The sequence below is a fragment of the Procambarus clarkii genome, chromosome 61 (genome assembly GCF_040958095.1).
Source record: "Procambarus clarkii isolate CNS0578487 chromosome 61, FALCON_Pclarkii_2.0, whole genome shotgun sequence".
NCBI lineage: Eukaryota > Metazoa > Arthropoda > Malacostraca > Decapoda > Cambaridae > Procambarus > Procambarus clarkii.
The window spans coordinates 17,734,731-17,747,107 of record NC_091210.1 but is presented as its reverse complement, the minus strand read 5'-3'; the positions used below and the strand labels follow the sequence as shown (position 1 = coordinate 17,747,107).

The 12,377-nt window shown below is 39.9% G+C and overlaps 1 protein-coding gene across 2 annotated transcripts; it reads right to left on the bottom strand.

Annotated features, from left to right (window-relative positions):
* Nucleotides 1-2,756: 2,756 nt before the first annotated feature.
* On the bottom strand, nt 2,757-12,059 carry LOC123774261 (glutamate receptor ionotropic, kainate 2-like). Of its 2 annotated transcripts, none has more exons than XM_069307749.1 (8): nt 11,920-12,059; nt 9,618-9,864; nt 8,663-8,784; nt 8,214-8,309; nt 7,516-7,674; nt 6,475-6,605; nt 5,555-5,712; nt 2,757-3,138 (listed from the first exon to the last, which is right to left on the bottom strand). In XM_069307749.1, the coding sequence occupies exons 1-8, from the start codon at nt 12,052-12,054 to the stop codon at nt 2,990-2,992; spliced, it is 1,197 nt and encodes a 398-aa protein (XP_069163850.1). In that variant the 5' UTR covers nt 12,055-12,059; the 3' UTR covers nt 2,757-2,989. The 2 variants fall into 2 exon arrangements, with proteins under 2 accessions (XP_069163850.1, XP_045624367.2); XM_045768411.2 differs by having other exon boundaries at nt 6,475-6,578.
* Between the last annotated feature and the right edge of the window lie 318 nt (nt 12,060-12,377).

Genomic DNA, 12,377 nt, shown 5'->3' with positions numbered 1-12,377 from the left:
AAAATCCCCATCACACAGAATGGTTAGTCATACCGAGACATGTGATAAGCAGTCGGCATCGGCAGACTCCTTATGCATTCTGAGGATATCATCAACACAAGAGTGAATAAGGTAACAGTGATACTAAAATTCCCAATCTCAGGATGGTTAGGCATACAGCCTCATATGTTTAGTAGCCTACACTGGCAAATTTTGGGTGCAATATGAAGATATCTTCAAGAACACGAGAGTGAATAAAGTAATTGCAAAACTCAATGTACCTCATGCCAACGGGTCTGAATGGTCTAATAACTGGGCATTCGGTGATGTAGTGTGGGAGATCATGCCGCAGTTCCTGCTCACAGAGTTTGCACCTGGAATGCTCAGGATTGGGAGATCCATCACCTATAGCCACCTGCCACAGGTAACGGTAACCCAACCTGATCCTGGCAACCACTGTGTCGCACAGTTCCCGCACCAGGCAGAAACAAACGGGTAAAAGTTTCTTTCACCCTGAATGCCCCTGTTACCTAGCAGTAAATAGGTACCTTGGAGTTAGTCAGCTGTCACGGGCTGCTTCCAGGGGTGTGTGCGTGTGTGTGGTGTGAAAAATAAAGTAGTTAGTAATCAGTTGATTGACAGTTGAGAGGCGGGCCGAAAGAGCAAAGCTCAACCCCGGCAAACACAACTAGGTGAATAAAACTAGGTGAATACAGTCTGTGGACGTTGTGTGCTGCCCATCAACATAGGTTTCTGATCTGAATAAATCATAAAAACCTACTGCATAATTATTATATTACACACTCTACGTGTGTATATCACGAAAATAAACACGTGATTACACACTCTACGTTTGTTACACGCCATATTTTGCACTTAATTTTCACACTTCACTCAGAAAATAGCGCAGTGTTCTTTATAATTATAAATATTTCCTAAAGCCGTCACCTTAGACCTACCCCAATCAATCTCCGTCCCGTACAGAAGACCATTCCTCCGACAAATTTTGGTGAGCCTACTTCAAGCGTCTAACCTGCAACTTTGAACTGTCAGACAGACAGCATTCTCTATAATATTATAGATCAGTATTTTCACTTTAACCAAAATGGTCTCTATCCATTGTACAGACTTCTTTGTACAACATATAGGGGGCTGAAAAGTACCACTGACTGGCTATACGCCGCTTTATCTCTCTAGTAATCTCGCACCAAGAAGGAACTTTGATAACATTAGAGTCTTGCCATTTGCGACAATGGAATTTTAATCAATTACATTCTTATCTCATATTAAATTTGCAAGTCTCCCATAACATGTCTAAACGTAACAGAAAATTACAGCTAGCACGGGAGAAGAGAAAACGAAATCCTTCAGCTATGGACTAACAAATGTAGACTTCTGACCCAACCACCTTAATTTTCAAAGACAATTGTTTGATGTCTGAGTTTAAAATTTTAAAGAAAAGCTTTGAAATTATGCTACTGTTTCCCACTGTCGGGGCGAGGACGCTCAGTATAAAACAAAAAGCTTTACTAAAGCTGGTACAATATTTAAGCTTTATATCAAAATGTGTCAATATTTTAAGAAACAAACACAGAGCTAATTTGTATGTATTTTAAGAATATCTGTCTGTCTAGGAGACAGGAACAGAGGGAGGTGGAGATGAATAGAGTGGAGCAGAAGGAGAGTAAGGGCAGTAGGGGAAGCTGGAGAAGTAGGAGTTTCGGTCTGACCAGAACTGTTATCACGACCTGGACCTTTACTCATCCTAGACCTTACTCATCCTGGACCCTTACTCATCCTGGACCCTTACTCATCCTGGACCCTTACTCATCCTGGACCTTTACTCATCCTGGACCTTTAATCATCCTAGACCCCTTACTCATCCTGGACCCTTACTCATCCTGGACCCTTACTCATCCTGGACCCTTACTCATTCTGGACCCCTACTCATCCTGGACTCTTACTCATCCTGGACCTATGCTCATCCTGGACCCTTACTCATCATGGACCCTTACCCATCATAGTACCTTACTCATCCTGGACTCTTACTCATCATAGACCCTTACTCATCCTGGACCCTTACTCATCCTTGACTTTTATCACATCCTGATACTGGCCGAAACGTCGTCACTTTGGTCAAAATAATTTCCAGTCAGGTAAATTGTGAGTTATTTTCTGCATCAGGCAGTTACGTTCCTACAGACTTGGAACTTTCCTCAGAGGAATATAACTGACGGTTCTCTTCCCTGGTCTCTCAGATGTCCTCGTTAACCTCGTAAATTTGCCTCACGGTTGTTTGAAATTCGCTGCACAATTGCTTTTGGCATAATTAAGGGAAAAATATTCATATGTAAACCGTTTTTCTTCCGCTAATGCACCGTTAATTAGGTTGAATGGGAGGGTGTGTGTGTGTGTGTGTGTGTGTGTGAGGAGATGGGCACGCACGGAGGTGTGTGTGAGTGTGTGTGTGTGTGTGTGTGAGGAGATGGGCACGCACGGAGGTGTGTGTGTGTGTTTGTTTTATGAGTGTGTGTGTGTTTGTGAGTCTGTATGTGCGGGTGTGCATGTGTGGGACTTTTCCTACGTTTAACAGCTTCACCCATGTTAACAGCTTCAGCAATGTTAACCTCCCCGCGTCACCAGCTTCGCCGACCTTATCAGATTCCCTCACTTAAGCAGCTTCCCTTGCACTACCAGCCTTCCCCTACGTTTAAAGCGCCCAACACTGTAACTTTTCCGCGTTTCGTTGGCAAACAAAACAAAATTGACTGTGAATATACTTATATATCTCAATAACGGAACAATTCAATATATATCCAGGCATGATAGTAATTAAAAAATAAAATAAATGGTCATAACAATATACATTGCACGAGAGGCAAATCAAAGAAAACTTCCATACATATATATTAGTTTGATTTATATAATAATTATTTTTGCATTATGTTAAGCAGAGTTTAGAATGTTCAGTCTTGGAGAGGGTCCAGTGGTGGTAGATAGGCTTGCTTCTTTATCGCCTGTTTGGTGGCATGTGGGCTTGGATACACGGGAGGACGGACTTAATAGTTTGGGCTCTTGGATGGGCTAAAGGATATTCCTGAGAGCGTAAGTGGAACAGCAGCACCTCAAGTATGAACGCCGCTAGAGACAAGCCAATTCCTGACGGAGTAATAGGAAATCAGTATGAAAATAGAACACAAATTTACATACATATATACAAACACAAACACACACATTGAAAAACACACACACACACACACACACACACACACACACACACACACACACACACACACACACACACACACACACACACACACACATACACATGGAATCTCACCATGGATCCTTAAGGAAGGAGCAGAGGCTCTGTGCCTACCACTCTCCAAAGTGTACAACAAGTCACTGGTAACAGGCGAACTGCCAAAAATTTGGCAGGGGCAGACAGATTCCCTATAAACGACAAGAAAGTGTGTGAGGAACTCAGTAAGAAATTCTAGGAGGTCTTCATAGTAGAGCAAGGGGAAGTCCCAGAGATTAGAGAGGGACTATCTAATCAAACACCACTAGATGAGTTAAGGATTACCAGTGGAGAGGTGAGGAAGCATCTTGAAGAGTTGGATGTAACAAAGGCTATAGGCCCAGATGGAATTTCACAAAGGATACTGAAGAAAGGAGCAGAAGCTCTCGGCCTGCCACATTCCATGGTGTTTAACAAATCACTTGCAACAGGTGAACTGCCAAAAATTTAGAAGACGGCTAATGTAGTCCCGATATTCAAGCAGAGTGATAGACAGGAGACGCTGAACTACAGGTCAGTGCCCGTTACTTGCATACCATGCAAGATGATGAAGAAGATAGTGCGAAAAAAGATAGTTGAACATTTGGAGAGAAAAAACTTTGTAACACAACATCAGCATGGGTTCAGGGATGGCAAATCATGCCTCACAGGATTAACTGAATTCTATGATCAGGCAACAAAAATCTGGCAAGAAAGAGAGGGCTGGGCAGACTGCATATTTTTGGATTGCCATAAAGCCTTGGACACAGAACCACACAAGAGACTAATCCACAAGCAGGAGATGCATAGCTGGAGTGAAAGGGAAGGTTCTCTACTGGATGAGGGCCTTGTGGGGAATTGACCTGTGAGATTTATACTTTAATTTATATGAATTTATATATAACTCGTATTTTACGTTAATTTATATATTTCAATAGGAAATTGTATGATGGAGTGCACTGCATTTCTGCAAATTCTCACAAATCGACTCCCTGCACATTTGGGGGTTTTATGGTTAATATGCAGTCAATCAAAATTATTAATTAGCAGACATTCACTACAGTATTAAACTACATATATTAGTAATTAAAATTGGGAGGCCTTATCTTATGTGGCTGATTTAGTCCTAGACAACCAGTAAGAACACGGATGAACAAGCCAGTCAATACACATTGTGGGTGTGGCTGGCCCCCAATTCATGTACTGAGTACTTGGTTACTATTCTGTTTCCTCTTCAATTGTTCCTGTCAAAGGGCACTTGCAATAATAGCAGTAATCCTATATATATGCCAGCTATATCAGAGGAAATATTGGTAATTTAAATAAAGATATAAGATAAGGAAACAAGGAATAATTACTTGGGTTACGTCGCTGTTGCGTGTTCTAACCGGAAAATAATCCAGACACTGGATAACGAATGTGAGATGAGGTCTTTCACGAAACGGACAGAGAGATTGATCTAAGAGTTGATATCACGCCAACCCTGTCTCCTGAAGCCCACATCAAAATAATAACGTCGGCGGCGTATGCGAGGCTGGCTAACAACAAAACTGCTTTCAGAATCGTGTGAAAGGAATCATTCAGAACCTTGTATACCACGTATGTAAGACCAATCCTGGAGTATGAGGTCCCAGCATGGATCCCTTACTTTATCAAGCAGAATACGAAGATGGAAAAAGTTCAGAGGTATGCCACTAGACTAGTTCTAGAACTAAGAGGCATGAGTTACGAGGAAAGGCTGAGTGAACTGTACCTCACGTCGCTAGAAGACAAAAAGAGCTCTGGGAGACATGATCACCACAACAAAAATTCTCAGGGTAATTGACAGGGTGGACAAGGATGGATTATTGAATACGGGTGGCACACGCACAAGGGGACACAGGTGGAAGCTGAGTACCCAAATGAACCACAGAGACATATGAAAGAACTTTTTCAGTGTCAGAGTAGTTAGTAAATGGAATGCACTAGGAAGTGATGTGGTGAAACTCCATACACAGTTTCAAATGTACATATGATGGAGAATGAGAAGCACATAAATTTGTACACCAGAAGAAGAATGGTTGAAAGGCGGGACCAAAGAGCCAGAGCTCATCCCCCGCAAGCACAACTGAGTGAATACAACTTAATGAGTCCACACACACACACACACACACCCACACACACACAGTCAATTAATATAGTTGAATGTAGGGTTGTGCGTGTAAATAGGGATTACTGTGTTAAATATCAGTAAAACTATATTGAAACTGCATTTAGGAACGATAATTCCTGTCAGCAATCATGACAGCTTTTTACCGAAACCAAGGAGGGAGAAAACACCGTAAAAGTCCCGGAGCTGAAGAACGCGCTGCTCAATGGGTTCGGATCCCGGAGGTGTGAGACAGTGGGTGGAGTTCCGCAGCTGTTGCCGCAGCCAGTACTCCACCAAACCTCCCTCCCGCAGCCGCTGTATCCTGTCGCAGACGGCATACATACAACATACACCTTTGACTACAACAGCGATGGGATAGATTTGGTCTGTGTTGTAAAAGAACACAACAGGCTCCAGAAACACAAAATTTACATTCATATGTCTTTGACATTATATATAATGATTTAAAATTGATAGTAAGATCAGCTTTTCTGTAAGAATAAGGATTTCCTAGTGGGCAATATACATTGTGATATAGAATACAATTTGCGTAATTAAGTTTTTTGTTTTCCCCCGTGCAATTTTAAAAATTTCTGACAAAATATTGACTATTAACTTTCCTCAACCATAAACTACTGGTAAAAATGTTGAACGTGAATTAATTAAACTTTATTCAGAAGAAAGCAATTTTTTTAATGAATAAATGAATGAAGGGAATGTTAAGAAAAACCTCAAATAGTCAATTTGGTTGTGGTCAGATATGGGAGTAGAGCCAAGGCCGGATGCACTAATGGATGAGGGCAGTGAGTTATCAAGGGAAAGCGCCATGCCATTACGCCTATAAAGCTTGAAGGACGGGTCAGAATAAGGATTTTGGAAGGGACGGGGTGGAATTAATGGTGCCTTTCCTGTCAACAGTTGGTGGAAAAAGATGGGGGGTGGTTGTCAGGTTAGTAGGGAAAATACACAGTAGCCAGCTGTGGTGACAGAGGGGAGAGTTGCCAGGCTGACATGGAAGACATACAGCAGCCAGCTGTCGTGACATAGGGTAGAGTATCGAAGCTAGTATACAGGAAGAACTCACACCGGGTCGACGCGAGCCTTGAGAGAAGTGTTCTTATTGAAGCTCAAACTCAGCATATAACTTAGTATCACCTCCCGAGTCATCCACAGTGGACACGTCGCTGCCTGCAACCATATGGTGTTGGATACTATCTAGAATTATAAGGTTACATGAAAACGCTTTTAGTGCAAAAATAATTACTATAGAACTTCTATTTTGCACGGGGGAGAATATATTGAAGGGTCAGTGTATATATACAGAGTGTGAACATGTGTATTATAATAATATGATGGGTAACATATCAGGGGATCAATATACAAAAATGTTTAACAAATACTTTGATCAATATATATACACTGTGAAAAGCCCGTGATCAACTGATATAATATGAACCCTTAATAACTACTTCGACTTCACGTTAACTTACAATAGCATATAATGATTCGTGTTATATAAAATTTGAAGATTATTTGCTCTATTGGATGATGCATAAAATATATGAACCGCTGTTTGGGTCTTTCACAGACAAGTACAGAGGGCGCTCTGGTTGATTAAGTCAACGATATTTTACTAACAGCAACCAACACAAAGAGGCTTGCACTCTAGCACTCTGAGAACGTGTTACTAAGGTTCCTATCCTATTGACCAGCCTCTGCAAAACTGGCATAAATTTCACCTCGGAAACCAACACTTTTTTCTAGCATATAGTAGATGTCCACAAACACACACACACACACACACACACACACACACACACACACACACACACACACACACACACAGAAGAATGGGGACACAAATCAAATCAAAGATGTCCAGAAGCAAGAACACAGAATAATGGAGACACATTACTACCCATCCGAGAGGTCTACAAATGCACACAGATAATAACTGGATCATCTCTCTCTCTCTCTCTCTCTCTCTCTCTCTCTCTCTCTCTCTCTCTCTCTCTCTCTCTCTCTCTCTCTCTCTCTCTCTCGTTCTCCCTCTCCCCTTTTTTTCCTTCTCTGAGACTGCACAATACATTACAACATACACTTCTCTTGAATATTTCCTAAATACCTTAGAGAAGGAGTTGTGTAATATGCCAAGTATGGTGGTCTGGTCGACTATGATAGCATAGCCATCTATCATGATCTTCCTCACGCCCTCCTCATAAGTCCAGGATGCTGCTCTCTTCCTGTCCCATGTCCTCCCGAACAACGAGCTCTTATCTGCCGCCTCACACATAAAATGGATGGTAATATAAACATTACCTTCGATTATATTAACGATGAAAATGTGGCAATATGTATTTTTCTTTGGTAAATGCATTTACGAAAAGGACTGCCTGTACAATATTGATATATTGTTTAGGTAAACCTTAATATTTATATATGGTATAGGTAGCCTTAAAAGAGTTGCCAGGTTACATGAAAATGTATTCTTCTTCTCTCTCTCTCTCTCTCTCTCTCTCTCTCTCTCTCTCTCTCTCTCTCTCTCTCTCTCTCTCTCTCTCTCGCTCTCTCTCTCTCTCTCTCTCTCTCTCTCTCTCTCTCTCTCTCTCTCTCTCTCGCTCTCTCTCTCTCTCTCTCTCTCTCTCTCTCTCTCTCTCTCTCTCTCTCTCTCTCTCTCTCTCTCTCTCTCTCTCTCTCTATATATATATATATATATATATATATATATATATATATATATATATATATATATATATATATATATATATATATATATATATATATATATATATATCTTGTTCTACTTTTCTCCCTCCCTCATACCTTCATTGTCTCATAGACGACACTGCCTCCCATCAATATATAGGGAACTTTTGTCTGCTCGGTCATTTCTTCTAAGTTGGAGAATGGAATATTCACCTACAACAACAACAGAATTACGTGTTAAGAAGTTGTTATGTATTCATATCTAACTACTATATTATAATGGGTACTCTCAATTTTTAAGAAGTTGAACACGAACAAATGAATCAAAATTCATATTAGAGAATGTTTTTTCACACTTCTAAACAAAAGTTTTTATTACTACTGAAAAATAGTTAAAATTAGATATATTGATTTTAAATATTTAAACGATAAATTAATAATAAGAAAAAAAAACTTTAGTTTAAAGTGTACTCTCTGGTTGGTCAGTAGGATTGTATAGTGAACTTAACTCTCCTGTACTTGACAGGATTCTAACATTTGGGTTTCCAAAACTCTTTAAGAAGTACCTTCGGAATGATGATCATAGCCATGAGGTTACCGGTGTAGACGGTGGAGACTATGAACGCTGTGACGAGCCAGAAACATCCCAACACCTTCTCCGTGTGGCTGTGTGATGCCCATCTTAAAGCTACCAATATACACAACTGCTTAGCCCCATCGCCTCATATTTATTCACCTGTGCTTCATGTCACTTGAATTTTTTTGGGTAATATGTACTCAATGTTGCATGTAATTTAGGTTTTGTTTACTTAATGTAACCTGTACTTTACATAGCGTGTACTCTATATGACTACACTTAATAAGTCTATCAGGACACAATGGTTAACTATATCTTAAATATCTACATTGTTTCATTATTACTTTATTGCATACTACTCCTAGTGAATTCGGTCAGTATGTGTATAATGATTTTATCTGAATAACCAGGCTGTGATTCATACGTCAGGCTGCGAGCAGCCGCGTCCAACAGCCTGGTTCATCAGTCCAGCAACCAGGAGGCCTGGTCGAGGACCGGGCCGCGGGGACGTTGAGCCCCGAAATCATCGCAAGGTAACCGCAAGGTAAGGCCAGAATTATACTTAATTATACTATATTATAGGTAATATTATTAAAAATAATATTAGTAATAATACATAATACTAATTACTGTTATTTTACATATGATTAGTATCATTAACTTTACAATGATAGGTAATAATCATTGTAAATCTTATCCTCAGTATTATTATTATAATAAATCATCAAAGGCTAATGCTGAACGTACTCTTGGGTCAGGAATAGAACCAATATCAGCTTAAGTCCGACACCACTTACACTAAGTCCGACACCACTTACACTAAGTCCGACACCACTTACACTAAGTCCGACACCACTTACACTAAGTCCGACACCACTTACACCAAGTCCGACACCACTTACACCAAGTCCGACACCACTTACACCAAGTCCGACACCACTTACACTGTGCGACCATCACGCCATAAGTCCAGAGCATCACGTGATGAATCTTCTGCCTCGCCTCCCGTCCCGTCACAGTGCTGGCCTCGAGTAGGCCTCCATCAGGATCACGAATAGACCTGGCTGCCCGGCCTGTGGTATCAGCGCTGCCTTTGGAAACCCGGGTGGAATCCCACGCGCTGATAGCCAGTAGCAAAACAGAGGTGGTGATGAACACCAGCGTGGTCGTCAGCACAATTAACAACCATATCTGCCTCACCGTAGATAAGATAAACCTTTACTCTCGTAAATAACAAGCAATTTTCACAATATTTTAGTGAATTTAAATTGGATACTTCCTTAAAATTGACGTTAGTTTAAAGATAACTGTATGTGTATAATTTTACGGCATACTGTTTTATTTATTATAAATAAAATTTAACAAATCTGGTATAGAAACTTTTTTTATACTTTTTATTTCAACATTCTTCTCCAAATTTTTTTTTTTAAATATATCAAAGTTACAAAATTTCCTAGACACATTATGGCTTTTGCTGATCAATAAGCAATATATAATTAATGAATAAATCCACAAGGGCCATGATGAGGGTTCGAACTCAAGCCTGGGATGATCCCAGACGCTGCCTTAGTCGACTGGGCCACGACATGGTCAAAAGATTTCACGCGGATCCTGCAGCCTCTCCGAGACATAAACCAAGGTTTTACACAATTCTCCCATGCACTCGGGCTCTGGCAACAAGCTGTTCTACCTCTTCGCCGTCACTTCAATACACTCAGACATCACAATAGCGTGATGTATCAAATGAATAAATCCACAAGGGCCGTGATGAGGATTCGAACTCACGTCTGGGATGATCCCAGAGATCATCCTAGTCCACTGAGGCAGCGTTTGAGATCATCCCAGGCGTGAGTTCGAAACCTCATCACAGCTCTTGTGGATTTATTCATTTGATGCATCACGCTATTGTTAGTTCTGTGTTAATATAATTAATGTTTAAAATCAGTGTTTACATCGAGAGGTGTACGGCGCTTCTCGGTGCATATATACACTGAGAGCTTTAGTTAGTCCTAGACTATGTCCAGGACAGAAGTATACTAGCTGGTTGGTCAGTAAGCCCTCATAGTTGCCTAACAACTCCTCCAGACTCTCCAGTAGTTGATAGGCATTAAGCCCGACATGGAGCCAAACTAGCCGTCTTAGGAGAAAAAGGATTGTTAATTCCGATAATTGTCGCCTGAAAAAAAATAGCTTATTTTAAGGAATATAAATGGGTTAGCCACTACACTAGTGGCTTTCTTTAAGTTAAAAAACGCCATTAGGGATCTGGATCTTTATGCTATACGCATCATAATATTAAAGAAATGTAAATTGATTAGGTTGATGAGACTAAGCATACGGTCGCACGCTACTAAGAATTACAAAAAATTACAAAAGATACAAAACTACATATTACAAAACCCTTCTCAAAATGATTACAATTTGAATACAGGTAAACACTTAGTAAACACAGATATATGACTTGTGTTTGATAGAATCAAACTCCGAATCAGAGACACACATCCCTTATCCTCCACACACATAAATGTTTATAAAAATGGGAAATTTAACTTTCCAGACAAGCTATGAGAGCAAAATTTTTAAATAGTCAGAAAGAGGTAAAGATTTTTCTTTTAAACGATCTCTATTATTAAAAAAAATATTAAAATTACACTTATTTAGAATCATATTAAAAAATTACAATAAAATATTTTCTTGTTTGATTTTTCAGTGCTGTTCTTACCGTCATTCTTAATGTTTCAAAATTATTTCACTCTGACTACATTCCAATCTTTAAAGATTTGTATACAACTGAATAGTTATTAATGCTCATGTTCCATACGTTGCCAAAATACAATATTCAAATGGAATAAAATACCTGGGTAAGGTTATCAGAGCTATCTCCTACTACTGGAATAATGAAGGAAATCACACACAGAGATCACACTAACGTGATGCATCAAATGAACAAATCCACAAGGGCCGTAACGAGGATCCTCGTCACGACCCTTGTGGATTTGTTCATTTAATGAAGGAAATTACATATATATTTATTGACTTCAAAGGGATTGTATAATTAATACTATGTGAATATTATATGCTGTTTGAGCTCCATCTCTCGCCATGAATGTGAATGGTCTCATTAAGGCAGATCACTAAGGATATGTAAGGCCTGATAAAGGCAGCTCACCAGAGACGTGAAAGGTCAGATGAAAGCAGCACTCAATGAGTGAAGAGGTAATAAAATATCTGATGCCATTAGCTCACCATGGGAGTGAAAGGTTTGACGAAGCCTGCCAGGTCAGACTCCAGCTTGGGGCGCGAGTACGCGATCACCTGTTGGTCGTGGAACAGAGGAATACTCATGTCTACCGCTGAAGCTCTTTCCCAGCTGATGCCCATTGGACCAAGCATCATGTCCACCTCCTAAAATGTTTATACATTTGTTAGACGAAAGGGCAAACTATTTTGACCGTGTCTTCTAATATACAACAGCCATTTCTTTTTCACCTGGACTTGAAATAACATCTTTTTCCTGTTTGTCGAATTTTTAGATTGTATTTGCTCAGTCAGAAAAATGGAGTAGAAAATGCAAATTAGATAAAAAGCACAAAATTTATTTAATACTGACTGTAGTATTTTTACTGCTCATATACGAAACAGAAGAATAATATTAAATCTGGGTTGAATCTAATCGGGTAAAGAGCAATATCGCTTGAAAGATA

Excerpts from the sequence above, each read along its gene's own strand:
- LOC123774261 (XM_069307749.1), bottom strand. The coding sequence starts at position 12,054 with ATGGGCATCAGCTGGGAAAGAGCTTCAGCGGTAGACATGAGTATTCCT. Across the intron at positions 6,606-7,515 it reads TACACAACTCCTTCTCTAAG|ATAGTATCCAACACCATATG; the intron begins GTATTTAGGAAA and ends TTATAATTCTAG. Across the intron at positions 3,139-5,554 it reads TTTCTCCCTCCTTGGTTTCG|GAATTGGCTTGTCTCTAGCG; the intron begins GTAAAAAGCTGT and ends TTACTCCGTCAG.